Source organism: Artibeus jamaicensis, unplaced genomic scaffold (assembly GCF_021234435.1).
Source record: "Artibeus jamaicensis isolate MK-2021 breed Jamaican fruit bat unplaced genomic scaffold, CSHL_Jam_final contig_465, whole genome shotgun sequence".
NCBI classification, from domain to species: Eukaryota; Metazoa; Chordata; class Mammalia; order Chiroptera; family Phyllostomidae; genus Artibeus; species Artibeus jamaicensis.
The window spans coordinates 18,500,127-18,520,721 of NW_026521843.1; the positions used below are offsets into that span (position 1 = coordinate 18,500,127).

Consider the following 20,595-nt stretch of genomic DNA (forward strand, 5'->3'; position numbering starts at 1 on the left):
TATTTTTGGAGTTATATTCTTAGTGGTTTAACTTAAAACATTCTACTTCAGAATAATACTTAATTCTAGTAAAAGATAGAAACTTTAATCTTTTTTTGTTAAATTACTTTATTGTTGTTCAGAAACTTTAATCTTTTTTCTCCCCTACCTTTGTGCTACTGTTGTCTTATGTATTGCATTTAGATGAGTTATAAACCCAACCAAAAAGTGTTAGGGTTTTTTTGTTTTTTTTTTAAATTCTCACCCAAGAACATTCTTTCATAACTTTTTAGAGGTAGAGGAAGAGAGAGAAAGAAACTTTGATGTGAGAGAGAAGCATCCATTGGTTGCCACCTGCCTCGACCCACGTGCCCGGGACCTGTAACCTATGCTTGTGCCCTGACCAGGAATCAGACCTGCAGCCCCTTGGTTACGGAATGATGCTCTAACCTACTGAGCTACACTGGCCAGGGCACAGTGTTAGTTATTTTATAAAATCTTTATTTTTTGTAAAAGTTCACAAATGAGAAAAAATATTTTGCTTATCTAATTATTATTTCTATGTTTCCGTGTGATTTGGCATTGCTTTCTTTTATGTTGAAGAAATTTTTTTGCTACCTATTGTAAGGCAGATCTGCTAGCAAAAAATTCTATGCCTTTGCTTATCTGTAAAGGTCTTCTTTACCTTCAGTTTTGAACAATAGTGCTGTATGTAGAAGTATTGGTTGACTCTGTACATGGCATTCTATTGCCTTTGGCTTCCATTAATTCTGATTGAGTTGTTAATTTCCATTGTAGTTTTCATGTCTGTGATGAGTTATTTTTAATTTGCTGCTTTGAAGATTTTCTCATTGACTTGGACTTTGAGCAGCTTGACTATAATGTGTGTGTATCTATGGATTTCCTTGTGTTTATCCTACTCGAGGTTCATCGAATTGATTGGATTTGTAGTGCAATGTTTTCCATAAAATCTCATCAGTTTTTGCCCAGTATTTCATAAACATTTTTCTATGCCTTTCTTACCTCTTTTTTTTGAATTCTCAGTACATATATGTTCATATACTTGATCTGTCCAAGAGGTCAGTGAGATGCTTTTGATTTTTAAAAATCTCTTCGTTCTTTTATTTAGAGTAGTTAATTTCTGCTGGTCTGTTTTTATTTCATTGATTCCTCCTGCCTGCCTTTTTAAAAAATCTGACTTGCAGGATGGCTATCATAAACAAAGCAACAAACAACAAATGTTGGAGAGGTTGTGGGGAAAAGGGGTCTTTAGTTCACTGTTGGTGGGATTGCAGACTGGGATTGCAGTCTGCAGTACAACCATTATGGAAAACAGTATGGAATTTTCTCAGAAAAATAAAAATCGACCTGCCTTTTGACCCAGCAATTCCACTGCTAGGATTATATCCCAAGAATCCTAAAACATCAATTTCAAAGAACCTATGCACCACAATGTTCATAGCAGCACAATTTACAATAGCCAAGAGTTGGAAGCAACCTAGGTGCCCATCAGTAAATGAATGGATCAAAAAATTGTGGTTCATATACACAATGGAATTCTATGCAGCAGAGAGAAAGAAGGAGCTACTACCCTTTGCAACAGCATGGATGGAACTGGAAAGCATTATGCTGAGTGAAATAGGCCAGGCATTGAAGGACAAATACCATATGATCTCACCTTTAACAGGAAGCTAAATAACAAAATAAACAAGCAAATAGAATAAAAACAAAGACACTAAAATAGAGAACAAGTGGGCAGCGACCAGAGGGGAGAGGGAAGGGAATTTAAGGGGAAAAACGGGGAGGGATTTTGAAGAACAAGTATGAAAGACACAGGGATGAGGACTGTGGGGGGGGGGATGGGAGGGAGGTGGGGAGACGGGGCAAAGGGGGGGTTGGGATGGGAGAAATTGACAAAAGAAAACTGTACTTGAAAAATAACTAAATAAATTTAAAAAAGAAAAAAATTAAAAAAATCTGACTTGTCAAGTGATATTAAAATAACAGTTTTTAACTAATAAAGTACATTTGTATATTTACCCATTTTCCATGTATCTGTGTTGATGTAATTTTACTGCACTGCAGGTGGTGAGCTTCATTTTCTCCAAATTGGAGGAACCTGTGATGATATTGATGAAGCTGATATACTAGTGGATGGATCTCTTTGTAAAGGAATGGAACCATCTTCAGAAGGTTCCAAGCCTTTATCAAATCCTTCAAGTCCTGGCATTTCAGGTATGATATTAAGTTGTTAAATGATTCTTCAAAAATGCAAATTTTTAAAATATTTTAAGTCTTTTGAGGTCTTTTTTATTTGTATTCTTAAATTATTTCAGTTTTTATAGTCAACTCTTGGTTACTTTGTTGAGGGAATTCATTTCCTTATTGGCATTCTTTTACTAGGCTTGTTTTTGTGTATTACAATTTTTCCAGTAGCTGGAAAATGTTGTACATGTGAAATAAGATGTGGTTCTCAACCTGTGGTAGGTTGACCAATCCTGGTTCAGTTACCTAAGGCGAAAACATTATATTGGTTATTAAAGAGGTTTTTGGTCAGTTAGAGAGGAGAGAAAAACATAAGAGTTCATTAAGTAAGTGTCAAGTCAATAGAATGGCCCACATTACTAATATTACTACTGGAATTGAAAAACTGAAAACGTACTTTTGCCCTGGAATAGCATATTCAGACCCTCGTTGCCCCATTGTGAAACTTTAGATAGAGTGTACAGTTCAATTTCCTGCTCTTCCTGTGTTACACTGAGCTCTCTTTCCCCAACCTGTATGTCTGCTGTTCTTTTGTACTTCCATAGCCCTGTTATGTTCTACTCTTAGTAGTTTCTACATTTTATTCCCTAGATTGAGCATTTAAAAGAAGTTTGGTAAATCTGTAATGAAAAGTGTATTTAAACTCAAATGTATTCTAAATGGAAATAATATGTAAAGTTGGTCCTTTGACATTTTTGATCATTCTGCTTTGCACCAGAAGCAAACTTTTAGTGATTACTAATATAGTAACTTTAGTGCATATTAGTATAATCCTCACTACTTTATATGCTGGGGGTTTTCAGCCTTCTCAACACTGCCGACATTTTGGACTAGATAAATCTTTGTTGTGGGAGGACTGCCCTGAGCTGTTTCAGCAGTATCTCTGGCTTCTGCCTGCTCGATTCTAGTAGCATGCACAGTTGCCCCCATCCAGATGAAGTATTTTCATACAGTGCATAAGCATAATATTTAGTGGGAAAGCTGTGGATTTGATTATAAAGAGGTAAATACAGTGGTGCGCCGCCACATAATGACATTTGGCCAACAATGGACCACGTATGTGATGATGGTCCCATGTGACTATAATGGAGCTGAAAAATTCCTCCTGGCCAGTGACTTGTTAGCCATTGTGACATTATGTTATGACACATTGCTCAGGTGTTTGTCATGATGCTGGTGTAAGCAAACAAAGTGTCTTGCCAGATGTACAAGGGGTAACCCCCCCAAACAATTTATTTATAAAAGATTTTGTATTTATTCTTACATGTTTAAACTTCACTCGCCTTCAAAGTACTCTCCATATGATGCAATAAACCTATTGAGACATTTTTTCCACTGCTCAAAACAATTTTTGAACTTGACAATTTTTGTGCCCTTTTGTGCTTCTGCTTTTTTTTTTTTTACCTCTTCCATATGGGCAGAATGTTTCCTTTTGAGGAAGACTTTTTTTTATTCAGGGAAATAAAAAGTGTCATGCGGGTGAGATCAGGTGAATAGGTTGGACGGGATCTAGGAATCATGCTGTTTTTGGTCAAAAACTGCTGAGCACTCAGTGCAGTGTAGGCAGGTGAAATGGGCAGGTGAAGTCACCCATCGTGAAATGGGCAAACGCGTTGAATGAAGTCTTCAGAATAAATTAACTGAAGCCAAAGGCAACCTCTCACAACAGTGCCAGCTGGCGCACTGATGCGGTTCCTAGACACTCACGTAGCTGGGGAAGCCTGTGCTGCAAGGGGCCTGCCCTCCAGAAGGTGATTCCGGTTTTTGGAGGGGTCCCCCCTGTGTAGTATAGCACGTACAATTACATACACTGCATAATACTTGATAAAAAATGATAAATGATTATGATACAGGTTTATGTATTTACTGTACTATATTTTTAATTATTATTTTAGAGTGTAATCTTTCTACATATAAAAAGTTTGCCAGATTAATAGTATGCTGTGTAACACTAGCAGTAGCCTTATTGGTACTATTTGCTGTGTTTCCTGAATCCTTTATTTTCTCATATGCTCGATTTCATCTTGTTTTGTACAGTAACATACTATACATGTACTCTTGCACCCAGGAGCAGATGGTGTAGATGGTAGAGCCTTGGCATGTCGTAGGCTATACCATCTAGGTGTGCTTGAGTACACTCTGTGATGATAAAATCACCTAAAGATGCATTTCTCAGAATGTATCCCATTGTCAAGTGGTGCATGACTGTAACGTAAAGAAGGGACATGGATGTGCTGATAATGAGGAGGAACTTAAAAAAAATCCAGCATTTATTTATGAAAAATTATGTATTATATGATTAAACAGTTTAATACAGTTTCAGTCAGATTTATTAAACTTTAAGCTTTGAGAAAAAATGTGTTGTGAAGTACACTTGTAATAATTTTCTGGAACTTGGTGTAAGTTTTCTCTGTGAAAGTGTTCTAAACCTATTAAATTTTGTATTTTATCGTTTTTTTAATCTTTTGTTAACTGAAACAAGAATAACAGCCATTCAGCTTTGTGTGATGTTAGACACTTCACAAATGTGAATGCATGTATTTAATTAAAAAACAATTTTTCTGAAGCTGATTATTACTCTTATAATGGTGGCATGTATATATGATATTCTTAACTACCACAAAGGTAGAAAAATAGTATTTAAAAGGACAAATGTTATGTGCTTGCTGATGTTTAGCATTTTTTGTAAATAAAAAAATCTAAAAAATTATTGTTGATCTGACGGAAGTTGGGCTTCCATTCAGCACCGTTACTTTTGTTGCCCTTACTAATTTGGGGTTACAGTTCAGTCAGGACTCCTCTAACAGGTAGAGTTTATGGATCTCCAGTAATGAGTAGCCTGCCTGCAATTTAAAATATTCAAGATGGAGTTTTCTTATGCTTGTTGTGTAATAATAACTGCAAGTAAATAACTTCAGTTGCACGCATCTTGAGTCCACATTATTAACCCTCAGGATATTTGGTAAGTATTGATTTGAATAGAAAGAAACATGAATTAATACTACTTTTTAAAAAACTTATTTCAAATTCTGCATTCACTGTTATTAAGGAGTTGATTTGTTGGTGGACCAGCCTTTCACCCTTGACATCTTGACATCTTTGGTGGAGCTAACCCGCTTTGAGACTTTGACTCCGCGGTTTTCAGCTACTGTCCCTCCGTGCTGGGTAGAAGTTCAGCAAGAACAGCAGCAAAGGAGGCATCCTCAGCATTTGCACCAGCAGCACCACGGTGATGCTGCTCAGCATACTAGAACTTGGAAACTACAGACTGACAGGTAAAACATTTTTCCAGGTTACTTAAGTCCATATTGTATCATTTGATAGCTTTTGTTTTGTCACCTTAATTTTGGAAATTGTTATATTGTTATTTGTAGGATAAAATAGTGAGACTCACCCCACAGATTCATTTAATAGATATATTAGAATTTTACATGTTTAATGTGAAATTTGAAAATATACAAGTAGAAAGCAGTCCACTTTCTTTATGTTGTACAAAAATGCGTGAGTAGAAACAAAAGCAAATTAAATATCACATTCGTTTACACTACTCTGTAGTTCTTTGTATTAACTTTATTGAAACAGTACAAAGCACGTGCCATTTTAGGGACTGGGTAAGAAAGGAAACCACAAAACCCTTTTCTACCACGTTTCTTCTCTACTGTGCTCGGCTGTGGCACAGAGGTGCATTCATTCTCCACCGTGCAGAACTATAGTCCGTGTAGGATGAACCTTGCCAAAGCCAAGGCAAACTAAATAAAATTGGTGGGTCTGCATCCTGGTGCATTGCCAGACAATTCAGACAGTGGTTTGGCTACCAGCTGTCATTTTAAGGGAAAATAAGGTTTTCTCTTGAATTTGAAACAAAACCAACTTATGTTCCTTTGGTTTTGTAATATGTGCAGGAATGTATAAGTACTGAGGAGGCTCAAAATTTGGTCCATACCAGTTACCAATGCAGTCATCAAGGACCCAGTCTTGAGGACTCTATCTTGATGACCTAATATCTCTGTCATTAAACGTTTTAGTCCTTCAACTTGATCTTCTCATGGGTTAAGCTCACCATCAGGTAGTTTGAAGAAAGTCATTCTCAGCTGTAACAGTGACACATGGGGTAGCCGGTGCTCGCGTACAATCAGAACTCCTCCTACAGTCCTCCTCATTCCAGTTTTACCAAATTTCTTCCTCATTTGTGGAAATCTGGCTGCAACAGAGCCATCATTTTCACAGAGGGGTCCTTTGTACCAGAAGTGTGATTGATAGTAGGATACAGGTTGATAATATGCTCCAAGGTGAGGGCTTGGTCTGCTGGATGTACATGTTGCCAGAAAGGTGGGTTCCCCTACCCCTCATCCCCTTCCCCCGGGACCAGCTGGCCTGGGAGCATATTGGTGGTTCCAAGGACGTGCTGGCGAGCACTGGTGGTGAGTGGGAAGGTGGAGGTTCTGCGACTTTCCTGGGCAGCGATTATCTGCATATCACTAAGCAGCCGTTGGCTGCCATTAACATGAGAGCTGAGAGTGCAAGAGAATTTAACAGGCATTTAAATACCTGTCTTGTGCAGGCACTCTAGTAGGCACTGGTAGTCCAACTTGGATGGAATGTGTGTTGTAGTGGGGGTAGACAGACAGTAAGCGGATAGCTACTGCATGGTACTGTCGTAGAAGCTGTTGACATGTATTAAAACAGTATGGTTAAAGAGCCATTGGGTGTGTACCTATGTGTGAGAGTGAGCTAGAAATGTGCGTGATATTTTTAATATAAGGGGCCTAAGAAAGGCCTCCATGAGAACATGAATGTGGAGGCAATAGGAAGTACAAAGATTCTGAAGAGTATATTTTGTGAATTCCAGGAAGAGCAAGACCATTATGTTGAAATGCAGTGACTGTAGGGAGGACTGGCAGGAGGTGGGGTCTAAAAAGGTAGCTGGTAATCAGATCGTGAATGTCTTTTTAGGCTACAGTGAGACTTTCGTGCTGAGTGAGGTGGAACGGTTTTGGAGGGTTTTGAGTACCGGGGTGATGTGATAAGATTTGTGTATTAGAAGGATCTGGTCAGACTGCTTTGTTGACAGTAGATTGTGAGTGGTTGTGTTAGGGGCAGTGTTGGAAGCAAGGATTCTGGTTTGGGTACTGTCGTAATCCGTGTGAAATGGTGGTGGTAGCCAGGACTGTGGTGACAATTGATGGAGGCAGTAGGTATAATTTGGACGTGGAAGGAACGGTGAGAAGGAACAGTAGATGCTGATGTATTGAACACCTGGTGTGAGTAAAGAGTCAGGGATGACTTCAAGGTTTCAGATTGAGCTAATTGAAAAGTGAAAGTTCTGTTTGCTGAGATTAGAGTGGGTAATCATTAAATTGGATTTATGATGAATTTGAATTGTTTGGTCAACATTTGATATGAGTTTGGAATTTAGTGGAGGAGTGTGGTTTGGAGAGTTTTGTTTGTTTTTCAGCATATGTGTGTGTGTATATATATATATATATATATAAAATTTAGAATGGACATGTGTAAGAAATACAAGAAGTTCTTATTTTAAAATGCAGATTCCTGGGACCCTGCTCGCAGGTTTACGGTGGGGCCCAGGAACCTACAGGCACTTCCTGTGCATAAGGCCTAGTTGCTCCAGACTGTAAGCACCTAGGGTTTACTGTCATGTGCAGTTCCAAGGCAGGTGTGAATTCCTAATGAAAGGTAATGTATTGCCCTAAGTGCACCTCTCTGTTGGGAGCTGCATATCCTCTCTCCTGCTCTCATTGAGAAGCATTAAGTTTTTGTTGAAGTCTAAAAATCGGAGTGTGAAAAGTGATATTAATGCTAATGTGGTTATGGCTAAAGAAAGATTTTTGCTTTAATTAGCACTTTCTTCCTTATTTGACAGCAACAGCTGGGATGAGCATGTGTTTGAATTGGTGCTACCTAAAGCTTGTATGGTTGGACATGTGGACTTCAAATTCGTTTTGAACTCAAACATCACCAATATTCCACAGATACAAGTGACACTGCTGAAAAATAAAGCTCCAGGCCTAGGGAAAGTTAATGGTAAGAATGAATCAAAATTTATTTTTGAAGACTCTTGTACTTGGTTTCTTTAAAAAACTAATTTCAAATTGGCTGTCCAGGCTGGCCTGTCCCCCCTACTGAGCATCCTTCCTGTCCACAATATTTTCCCACTCTACTTTTGGTGTTTTTATTTATATAAATTAATCCCGGGAACATTTTAGAGCTTTTCAGTAACTCAGTGTTATTGTATGCTTTTTTGGGCAGTGCAGTTAGTTCCATTGTGAATTGGCTTCACTTTTGGCTTCACTAGACTTAATGCATTGCTCTTCCTAAGAGGAGACATGATTGGGAAAAGAACTTGGTTACAGAGGTCGCATACTCTTGTAAGGTTATTAGGAAACCCAGCCTTTCATGTAATGCCAGAAATACACCTATCTTTATTTATCTTTCTTGGAAGTTCAGAATTTGATATATTGAATTATTAAAGTAGATCGTACACATTTAGCAATCTATTTTAGGAACTAGACATTACTTCTAAGTGTTTTTTCTTTCATGGGATAATTGAAAAGGCAGAGAATAATTTCAGAGTAAAATGGCTACTTTACCCAGAGGGATAAAAACATTGAAACTTGAAAAATTTCTTATTTCAAAGATACATGTGTGTGTTTGTATGTATACGTGTGTTTGTGAATTTTTCTTTCTGTGTATCCTTATGAAACATGACAGATTCTGATTTAATTGGATTTAGGACTTAGACATTGGTCTTTTAAAAACTCTGCAGGTGCTTGTACTCTGCAGCCTAGGAAAAGAACTTTTAGTTCATACAATTTGTACTCTGCAGCCTAGGATAAGAACTTTTAGTTCAAATAATTTGCCAGCAAATTATTTCTTCAGGTGAATATTTTACTACCATTAAAAAGAGAGATAAGTATATGAAACAATCAGTTGAATCTAATTGTTCCCCTCCTGGCAACCATTTTATAGCATCTGTAATGAAAATATAGCAGTTTCCACCTTAACAGAAAATTTTAGAATTTTAGGCACATAAATTGTTGATATTAAGTAAAATTAAGTTTACTGATATTTTTATCCTCTAGAAACAGCAGTAGATAGGCAGATCACCTTTCCTTTGTCTCCAGCTCTTAACATTGACGTGGAACAAAACGGGAAACCATCCCTGGTTGATTTGAGTGAAGAAACACAGCACATGGATGTGGAGGAGCCACAGTGTGAGTTAAACTGCAGAGTGTTGTCCGTGGCCGTAAAAGGCGCAGTGACCAAACGCATCGTGTTGGGCAGAGATTTCCTCATGGCTTGCAAACACTCGCTTTTTAAGAACATGATTAAAAAATAACCTCTAATTCTGCTTTGGCAATACGCTTGAACTTTCCGCTCATCTGGTGAACACAGCTGCACTAATACTGTATTCTTGCTTTTCATTATCTTGGGATTTGAAATTATGTCATGGTTTTATCATTATTTTTTGAAAATAAAGGTGAATATAAGTAAAACGGGAATAGAAAACACCATCATATGTCAGATAATTGATTATAGTTCTTTAGCATGATAATGAAATTTTACTTGAACACTTTCAAAGTATGGTATTTTGTGTGGTGTTGGTATTTGTAATTGGGATGGGTGTTTGCTTTGTAAATACTACATTTTAAATTACCAACTAATTTAAAAGAAAATGTGTATTTTCCATTTTAGGTATTAGATTATGTCCATTTTTGGAAGATCATAAGGAAGACATTTTGTGTGGGCCGGTATGGCTTGCTAGTGGCCTTGATCTATCAGGGCATGCTGGGATGCTGACATTGACAAGTCCCAAACTTGTTAAAGGTAAAGTAACGTATTTTACCAAAGCAGAATAAGTAATGCTACAGTTGTAAAACTAGATGAAAAGAAACTGATCTCAAAAAAGTAAGATATTGTTTGGGATTTTCATTAGTAATTCCATCAGTTTTCTGGTAGCTAAGGTCATTTCCTCTCTTAAATGATTGTACGTTTATGTGAAATTTCTGATTCTACTTTCTTTGTCTTTTAGTGCTTTTTGAAAAAGTGTAAAGTGAACACTGGGTGACCTAGTGTCACATGACACTAGTGTGACATGACAAAGTTCTTCCAATTAACCAGATACCATGTTCTGTTCTGGCATGTTTGCCTTTCCCATCATGTAGAGTTCTGTGTCTTTGGCATGTTTATTGTATATTGTTGTATTCTTTTAAGAGGTTTGATACATAAATTCTATTTTTAAATTATTGGAGGTTATATGGATAATAGATATTGCAGTAATAGGTCTCTTATTTCACCTTTTGTATCCCTGGGGTGAAAAAAGAATGTGACAAACAAAACACCTCCCTGTATTGTTAAATTTGGAGGGGGGATGAGGTGTGAAGATCCATCCCCAAACCAGGAAAATATCTGACTACCTAAATAACAGTTATTTTAATTTGTGTACATTCTCTTTGTGTTTGTCCACATGCACCTTTAGTTGCAGATATTATGCACACACACATTTTAATATGTTCTCTTGACTACATCTCATTCATTTATTGAATTTATGAGAGCCCGTATTGTGTTAGGCCACATACAGGGATACAGTAATGAGCAAAACTTACAAAAATCTCATATTGCTGAGAATGTCAGTTAGTTTTATTGAGTGAGAATGTAAAACCTAAATTTGATTTTAAAGATTTTAGTTATTTTTAGAGGGAAAGAGAGAAAGAGACAAACATCAATGTGTGGTTTTTCTCTTGAGCGCCCCCTACTGGGGACCTGGCCCACAACCCAAGCATGTGCCCTAAATGGGACTCAAACTGGTGACTCTTTGGTTCACAGTCTGGCGCTTAGTCAACTGAACCACACCAGTCATGACCTAAATTTTTTAAGTAATAACTAAAATTTAAAAAATTTAAATATTAATTTTTAGAGAAACATTGATCATCGTTCCACCTATCCATGCATTCATTAGTTGCTGCTTATATGTGCCCTGACCAAGGATTGAACTGACAACCTTGGGGTAGTGGGATGATGCTCCCACCAACTAGCTACCCGGCCAGGGCTAAAACCTAAATTTTTATGTGAAAATAAAAATGTTGACTTTGGCAGAATTGAAAAACTGGCAATTACATGACACATATTTTAAAAGACTGATTTTAAAAGTGTTAATTTTTCCTGGAATGTACTGAGAGTGATTATTTTTCTCATCAAATTCCTCCCCGCCCCCCAAATCTTTCAAGAAAATGAGCACTAAATTTTTATGGGACAGAAAAAGGATGATATGGGTCAAAAGTTTTTGGATAAAGGTGACTGAGAGGATGAATCTTGTCCGAATAACACAGTAACGAGAAGAGGGTCATGGTGCAGTGCTTGCGCAGTGGGCATGTAGATCAATGAAAGTAACAGAGGTAGCTTTTGTGATCACAGGAAGATTTTTAAAATTATTTATTTACTTGTTATTAGAGAGAGGGGAAGAGGGGGAGAAAGAAAGGAAACATCGATTTGCTTCCCATCTATGCCCCAACTGGAGACCAAACTGCAACCCAGGCATGTGCCCTGCCTAGGAATCGTACTGGTGACATTTTGCTTTACAGGATAATGCCCAGCCAACTGTGGTCACAGGAAGATTTAATACCTGTTGATGCAGCGCCAGGCTGATGGTTTCCTGGTGTATTAATTTGATCCATGCGCAGTTATAAGTGTTTAAGTTACCTTTGAGTTAGGTACTATTCTCATTTTCCATTTGAAGGAACTGAACCACAGAGAAGTTAATTTGTTACATGCCTTATAAATGGTAGCGTCATTACTCAAACCCAGGTAGTGACTCCAAAGCCTTTGCTTTTTCAACTGTTAATACTATAGTGATTCTTTGTATGTGTACAGAAAAAGACTGGGTTGGATACACGTATACATGGTGCCTGAAATGCAAGTTTTTTCTTTGTGTCTTTCCGTAGTTTACAAAGATTTACATTATTAAGATGAATAATATACTTCATATTATTGTAATTCTAATTATATTATTCATCTTATGATGAATTTTTATTATTAAAATTTATATTATTAAGATGATACCTGTGTTGGAAACATGCTAAATGTTTATAAGTCAAGATTTTCTCTTATGCTATTCATGTAACTCCTGTGCTTTTGGTTATTTTGCTACCAACATATGAAGGTATTCAACTATATTATATTCAAAAAGTATAATTTGAAAAAATTCTAAATGGGTGTGTTTTTCTTTTTGTGGAGTTCTTTAACTTGCTCTGTAAAAATAAAAAAACAATTTTCTCTTTTGTTGATTCACTTATTTATCCCATTCTACGTTGCTCTCCTAGGTATGGCAGGAGGAAAATACCGTTCATTTTTGATCCATGTCAAGGCAGTGAATGAGAGGGGAACAGATGAGATCTGTAACGGCGGTGGCATGCGTCCAGTAGTAAGACTTCCATCCCTGAAACACCAGAGTAACAAGGGTTACTCACTTGCTTCACTCTTGGCAAAAGTTGCAGCAGGCAAGGTAGGAAACAATGTTATTTTGAAGTATAACACTTCTGTTTGAAACATTGTGGGTGAGATTTGGCACACTGTTGAATGAAGTATTGACCCTTGTTTTTTTTTTTTTCTTCAATAGACAGTTGGTTTCTTTGTATTTTTTCCTTCATAGTGACTTAAAAAATATTAAAAAGAAAATATTTTGAATTAACTTTAAGCAAACTGTGTAACATAAGGTAAATTCATTAGGGAGTAATTGTTAGATATTTCCCTTTATAATTATTTTAGGTCATAATACTTTTTTCTTAGGTGTGAGAGTTTGTTTTTGTGCTCGTTACTAACTCACCACTTTTGGAGGTGTAAACATTTGGGAGTATGCAGGAAGAGAAGATGGGAAGTGATTTTAGAGATAAACCATAATTTTCATGGTTGATGTTCTGCAGCTAGCTGTGTACCATGCATCCCCCATCATTGTCTGATGTTGAATTTTCCTGAGGTCTGGAGGTTTTGTCTGTCTGTCATCATTGTTCAGAGGCAACAATAGCAATATCAGTAATACCAGTCATCTTACAATAATATAGGTCTTCTCCTTTGTCAAGGACTTCTGTGTACTTATCTGATTTCTCAGTTATCAGAGTAACTGAGAGAGGAAGAGCAGGTGCTACTATTATCTCAATTTTTCATGTGGAAAGTGAGTGGACTTTAGAGATCGGGGACCTGGCATATCTCATAGCTCCTGCCCGCTGTAGCTGGAACTTGGATTCAGGACATTGGATTTGTAGTCTTTAATCTTTGAGTTATTAACTTTAGTAATTGTGTTTTTTTTCTTCTATTATAATTCTGGGGGAAATTTACAGTCATTTTCTGAGTGTGAGGTAACAGCTATCATTTTAATTTGAGATGTATGTCTTTTTTTTTTAGTTTCTTCTTTTTTTTAAAATATGTTATTGATTATGCTATACAGTTGTCCCATTTTCACCCACATTCCCCCCTTTAGTTCTTGTCCATGTGTCATAGTTCTTTAGCTTCTACATTTCCCATACTATTCTTGCCCTCCCCCTGTCCATTTTCTACCTACCATCTATGCTACTTATTCTCTGTACCTTTTCTTCCTTCCTCTCCTCCTCCCACTCCCCTGTTGCTAACCCTCCACGTGTTCTCCATTTCTGTGGTTCTGTTCCTTAGTTGGTTTTTGTTTTAGGTGTGGTTAATAATTGTGAGTTTGCTATTATTTTACTGTACATGTTTTTTTATCTTCTTTTTCTTAGATTAATCCCTTTAACATTTCATAAAATAAGGGCTTGGTGATGATGAATTTCTTTCACTTGACCTTATCTGAGAAGCACTTTATTTGTCCTTCTATGCTAAATGAAAGCTTTGATGGATAGAGCAATCTTGGATGTAGGTCTTTGCCTTTCATGACTTGGAATACTTCTTTCCAGCCCCTTCTTGCCTGCCAGGTCTCTTTTGAGAAATAAGCTGACAGTCTGATGGGTAGTTTGTAGGTAACTGTCTCCTTAACTCTTGCTGCTTCTAGGATTCTCTCCTTCATTTTAATCTTGTTAATGTAATTATGATGTGTCTTGGTGTGTTCCTCCTTGGGTCCAACTTCTTTGGGACTTTGTGAGCTTCCTGGACTTCCTAGAAGTCTATTTCCTTTGCCAGATTGGGGAAGTTCTCTTTTATTATTTGTTCAAATAAGTTTTCCACTTGTTGCTCTTCCTCTTCCCCTTCTAATACCCCTATAATTCAGATGTTGGAATGTTTCAAGATGTCCCTAAGGTTCCTAAGCCTCTCCTTGTGTTTTTGAATTCTTGTTTCTTCATTCTTTTCTATTGGATGTTTCTTTCTTCCTTCTAGTCCACTCCATTGATTTGAATCCCAGTTTCCTTTCCATCATTATGCACCCCTGTGCATTTCCCATCATTTCACTTAGTGTAGCCTTCATTTGTTCATCTAATTTGTGATCAAATTCAACCAATTCTATGAGCATCCTTATCACCAGTGCTTTGAACTGTGTATCTGGTAGGTTGGCTATCTCTTGGTTGCTTAATTGTATTATTTTTGGAGCTTTGATCTGTTCTTTTTTTTTTTTCAGCCATTTTTTTTGTCTTGTCTCACCTGTTATGTATGAGGGGTGAAGCCTTAGGTGTTCACCAGGGCGGGGCAACCCATGTGACTGGGTTGTGATGCTGTATGTGGGGGTGGGGTCCAAGAGGGAGCAGGGGCGCTTTTTCTGCTCTCAGATTTCAGTTCCCTCTGCCGCTTCCCCCAAGCAAACTGGGCCCTTCTGATTTTGATTCCTGTGTTGGTGGGCTTGTGTGCGTCCTAGGACCCTGTGGTTCTCTCCAACAAACTCTCCTGTGAGGCTGGGAGTCTCTCCCTATACCTCAACCCCCAGATGTATTTTCAATCAGTGTTTTGAGGCTTTATTTCTTGGGGCTAGGACCCTGGGTTGCGCGATCTGTCTTGCTCCCCAGTTATCTGCACGCCATTGTGGGACTGTTGCCTGGTCAGCCAGCCACCTTGCACTGGGTGCCCCCTTCTCAATTGCTACCTCTCTGGGTCTACCCGTTTGCACCCTGTGCCCAGGGTCTGCCAGCTACTGCCTGCATGCCCACGGTCTGTCCACTGTGCCTTGTGTGCCCGGTGTCACCACTGCCAGTGCCGCGACCTCTCTCTGACCTCTCTCCACTTGGCAGGCCAGACTCCGCCCCACCTACTGGTCTGGATGAATGTGTCTATTTCAGCTCCTTGGCTGTCCAACTTCCCATACAGTTTAATTTTCTGTCATATCTGGTTTGTTATTTTGTTTCTAAATTTTTGTCGTCCTTAGTTTGGTTGTGTGGGGAGGCACAGTGTGTCTGCCTGTGCCTGCATCTTGGCCAGAAGTTCTGAGATGTATGTGTTAATATTCATAATTTAATGATCATCCTTTATTTGAAAATTTTAATAGTAAACACTTCTCAGTATCATTTGTTTATTCAATTATTTATTTTTGTGTATTTAGGAAAAATCATCTAATGTTAAGAACGAAAATGCAAGTGGTACCCGTAAATCTGAAAACCTCCGGGGCTGTGACTTACTTCAAGAGGTCTCAGTCACAATTCGAAGATTTAAGAAAACTTCAATTTCTAAGGAAAGGTAACCTCATTTCCTTTTCCTATTATTCTTACAGTAATGAAAATACATAGAAAGGAAGAATTGCAATAAACACACTCAACACACAGTAGTTTTAAATTTTAACTTGTACTAGAAAAAATTTAAAAAATTTTCTGTTTCTCTTATTAAGAACTTGTCATCTCAGTGAGAAATGCATTGTCTTTTTACTTCATTGGTTTGACCCTGGTGCAGGTGCACCACTAGGTATATGCCAGGAATGCAGTATTTGTAGCATGAGGAAAGAAGTACAGAAATTCGAAGTTTTACTTACTCTTGGTCAGAATATAATACATTATTATAAACTGCATTTTAAAAAAAACTTTCTACAAGGCAAATATTGCTTATATACCAAATATTGCTTATATTGCTTTTAAATCTTTTAATGCCATAGCATGAAATTCAGAGACTGATATTTCATTATAATGTTTAATTTTCAAAAGTTTAAAAAAATTGTAATATTCATGAAGTCGGTTTCATTTTGGTTGTTAATGTATTTATATTTTCTTTTTTGTAGAGTGCAACGATGTGCCATGTTACAGTTTTCAGAATTTCACGAGAAGCTTCTTAACACCCTTTGTAGGAAAGCAGATGACGGCCAGATCACAGAGCATGCCCAGAGCCTTGTATTGGATACTCTTTGTTGGTTAGCAGGAGTCCATTCCAATGGACCTGGAAGGTTAATGCTTAAGATTTTACTTATCACTGATGATTGCCCTTTGGATGTTATGACTGGAAGTTCAAATGTTTGCTATTGTTTTGCAGCTCGAAGGAAGGGAACGAGAGCCTGCTTTCAAAGACACGAAAATGTCTGTCTGATATTGTACGTGTTTGCTTCTTTGAGGCAGGACGAAGCATAGCCCATAAGTGTGCCCGATTCCTAGCCTTGTGCATTAGGTTGGTGTTTTTTTAATTTGAAAGTATACTGTGCAGGTACCCCTGCAGTTTGGCAGCTGCTGCCTTATCTCCAGTGTAATATCTTGTTGACTGTATCTGTAACTTAAAGCAAATTTGCAAAAGTTGATGAAGGCTATTGAGATTCTAAGTAAGGATTTTGGGTTTTTAGGGATAACTGTCATGTTAAATAAATCTATTATTAAATAGGCTTCTCTGTTTATTAAAAACATTTGAGGGAATGTGGGAAGGGGAACTCTTTTTCCCCTTCACTCCTTTTCTTTCTGGTTGTTTTTGGATCCTTTACCTGAGGACTTGTTCTGTTATATGACAGTCTTGTCTTACCAGGCTTATTTGTAATATTGGCCACATCATTTTCTCTGCACCTCGAGACTCAAACTATCTAAAAGCTAACAGTCAGTATTGACTATATCTGCTTGTCTGCCCCCTTTGGGAAACAGAATGGTTTAATACATAAAGCATTTGTAAAGACCCTTGGTATAATTAGTTCCCACTATCTTTCTGCATGTCTATAGGGCTTTAAGGCAAAATTTTCTTGAGATCAGTATTAATACATTTTGAAGACTTTTAAAATAACTGCATCATGTGTTGGTTGAATTTGGACCTTGATTGTCAATGTATTTAAATTTTCTTTAAAAAATTTTTCAGTAATGGCAGATGTGACCCATGCCAGCCAGGATTTGGATCTGTCCTATTGAAGGCTTTACTTGACAATATGTCGTTTTTACCTGCAGCTGCAACTGGTGGTATGTGAAATTAGTGTAGTCACTAATAACTATAGTCCTAGAAATGTTTCATTGTATTAGGATTATTTAGTAACTTTTTTTCTCTGTTAGTCCCCCTTTTCTCTGCAGCTTACCTTTTTTAAGGGATTGCATTGTGATAGGTTAGGGAGGTACTCTGTTCAATTATATTGCTAGGAAAAAGTGGGAGAGTTAAGTATGACTACCAACTCATCTTAATTTATACATTTTCTGTATTTCATTAAAATTATTGTGTGTTGGTTGTTTAATGACTATAGATCAGGTATCACAAACTGAAGTGCCAACACTGAGCAGGGAGATGATACAAAGAAGTAAAATGGTCCATATATAGAGTGTGTGTGATTGGTAGGGACTATGGTTAACCGGAATTCTCTCAAAGGGGACAGTGGTTTTTTCTAGCACCTGAAGAGTAGAAATGTCATTCAAGAATGAATATAGTTATCAAGCAGGAGTTGAGAAAGCAATCTTCTAAAGTACTGTGTGTGTGTGTGTGTGTGTGTGTGTGTGTGTGGTGATGACGATTCAAAAAATGTCTAATACTATCTTTTTTGTGGATGTTTCTCACTGTCTTGTTTTATATAGAACCAACCCATTCAACCTGGGATAAATACATTTCACAAGGGTTTGATCTTTTTGGTATACTAGAAAAAAGCTTTCTCTAAGTTATTAGTGAGTGGGTATTTTATTAATATCTTAATTTAGATAGAGTCTGTTTTATATTTACCTTGAACATATAGTGGATAAAACTCTTTAACTCTATGTTATACAGAATAGGATGTTTTGGACTTGGTTCATCACTATAATAAGTCTTCTGGGTTTAAAATGGTTTGTTCACAATAGTCTTAGAGGTAAGATGCTTAAATTTTGGTGTGTACTTTTTTATCTCAAATTTTATAAAAGTCTTAAAATACATTGTCAAAATCATCTGTTAAGTCTTGTTGCTCTGCATTTAACTGGCATTATGAAATATATTCCATTCACTTGCTGTGGTGTGTTATTTATAGTTCTGCCATTACCATCCATTGCTTTTGAAAATTTTAGTATAGGGAAACTGTTTCAGAATGGATGGCTTTGAAGGCCCTGCCGTCTTTCTAACATTCTGACCATTCTGTAATGTCCTTTAAGGTCATCTTATGTTATTGAAAACCTGAAGGACTAGCTAGCCAGATAGACTTCTCAGAACATATGTTCGAAACTCTTTGTTAGTGTCGTGTTGTCTTAGAGTCATTAAGCAAGTTTATCCTTCTTTGTAATTGCAAGTTGTAAGTAAGTCTTTTTAGGAAAAGGGGACCCACTGATAAATATGTAATCTGAAGCTTTCTTTGTTAATAAAAAACGAGGACAACAAACTCTGATTTGTGTTGCTGTTTTCAGGCTCTGTCTACTGGTATTTTGTCTTGCTGAATTACGTTAAAGACGAAGACTTGGCGGGGTGCAGCACGGCCTGTGCGTCTTTGCTCACTGCCGTGTCCAGGCAGCTACAGGACCGGCTGACGCCAATGGAGGCCCTACTTCAGACAAGGTATTTTGATACATGTGACAACTCATGGCTTTTTTTGGACACGATGCCTCCTTTGCACAGTGGTGTTGTATGTATTTGCTTAAAAACTGTCTTTATTACGAAAATATATTTAATTTATGCTTAACCTTTTTCCAAATGATATTAGCCTAAGATTTTCTTTACCCCCCTTTTCCCCTAAAATAATTCCCTAAGAACTGAAGATTGTTATTCACGGGGCTAATTGTATTAAAATATTTAAAAGCTCTATATCTTGCTAATGGAAGTATTGTTTAAAGTAATTTGTTTCTCTGTTGTTAAACTCTGTAGGTGGATTTATGTAAGTCACAGCCCATTAACTAGTATTCTTTATCTGTTGGTTGATTTTCAAAAAACTTAAAACTTAAACATAATGAAATAAAAAGTAGAGTTCTTACCTTCAGTACTTGGAGTAGAACATTATTTTATTTAACACAGTGGTTTTGTAATCTTTTAAAATTGGAGATCTTGATCATGGTGAGATTTTACTCAAAGTGTTTGTACTTTTTGCTGAGTAATACAGTGGTTGAGGTGAGGTGGGGGGCTTCTGTCTGCAGATGGAGATTCAGTCTGGGTGCATTAGCTACCAGCTCATTGGAATCAACATTTGTTGAGTCTCTGGACCATGTCTTTTGAGTATAGGTTTATAGGGAACACAGTTGAGATTCACTGGATTTAATGGGTTAAATCCGGTTAGCATCTCTTCTTAAAAGTAAGTAAATAGCTAATTTGTTAATTAGATGGCTGCCAGGAAAATTGTTAGGACGTTATTTTGTCTTTCAGATATGGATTATATAGCTCACCATTTGATCCAGTCCTCTTTGACTTAGAGATGAGTGGCTCTTCGTGTAAAAATGTGTACAACAGCAGCATTGGCGTTCAGTCAGATGAAATCGATTTGTCAGATGTCCTTTCAGGTAGTCACTTCTTTTATTAAGGAAATTTCTGCACTTCATATTTTGGATTTAAGCTACCTTTGGCTTAATAGATTGTAGTTACTACATTTTTATCTTTAAAAACAGTTACTACTTTTATCTTTTATCTCTTATTGTTCACATAGTTTTTTTTTACCATTTGATTTTATTTTATACTGTTAATATATGCTAACAATTTGTATGATTATAAAGTAGTATGCTCATTCTATACAAATTTGATAAAGTATACAAAATACAAAGACATTTACAAATCTTGTTTACACTTTGAAGTATTTCTTTAGTTTTTATTTAGTGTCACACATATACAATTGATGTTGTAGAATATATTCTGACTTGATGTATACTTAACAGATTGGGCAATAGCTATTGTAAGCAGATGGCTTATTATTTTTTCCTCATTTAAAATCTAAATCACTTGTTACCGTTTCTTGTTAATGTGAATGGTCACTGAGTTGCTTTTATGCAACTCTCTTTTTGTAGCAGGGAAACCAGTGTCTCCTGTTTGTGAGTTTGCTGAACACCACGCCCCTTGTCAAAGCACTGGGTG

General features: G+C 37.0%; 1 protein-coding gene across 10 annotated transcripts in view; it reads left to right on the forward strand.

Annotated features, from left to right (window-relative positions):
* BIRC6 (baculoviral IAP repeat containing 6) overlaps positions 1 to 20,595 on the forward strand; it is a 198,432-nt gene that overhangs the window by 60,483 nt on the left and 117,354 nt on the right. For 6 of the 10 annotated variants that reach the window (XM_037146571.2, XM_037146579.2, XM_037146574.2 and 3 more), the window contains exons 11-22: positions 2,065 to 2,214; positions 5,294 to 5,519; positions 8,126 to 8,286; positions 9,345 to 9,476; positions 9,958 to 10,089; positions 12,582 to 12,763; positions 15,749 to 15,882; positions 16,415 to 16,576; positions 16,663 to 16,794; positions 17,461 to 17,558; positions 18,951 to 19,098; positions 19,897 to 20,030. In XM_037146571.2, the coding sequence (XP_037002466.2) occupies positions 2,065 to 2,214; positions 5,294 to 5,519; positions 8,126 to 8,286; positions 9,345 to 9,476; positions 9,958 to 10,089; positions 12,582 to 12,763; positions 15,749 to 15,882; positions 16,415 to 16,576; positions 16,663 to 16,794; positions 17,461 to 17,558; positions 18,951 to 19,098; positions 19,897 to 20,030 (1,791 nt within the window). The remainder of the gene's footprint in view (positions 1 to 2,064; positions 2,215 to 5,293; positions 5,520 to 8,125; positions 8,287 to 9,344; positions 9,477 to 9,957; positions 10,090 to 12,581; positions 12,764 to 15,748; positions 15,883 to 16,414; positions 16,577 to 16,662; positions 16,795 to 17,460; positions 17,559 to 18,950; positions 19,099 to 19,896; positions 20,031 to 20,595) is intronic. The other 4 variants (XM_037146576.2, XM_037146580.2, XM_037146577.2 and 1 more) reach the window with 1 other exon arrangement.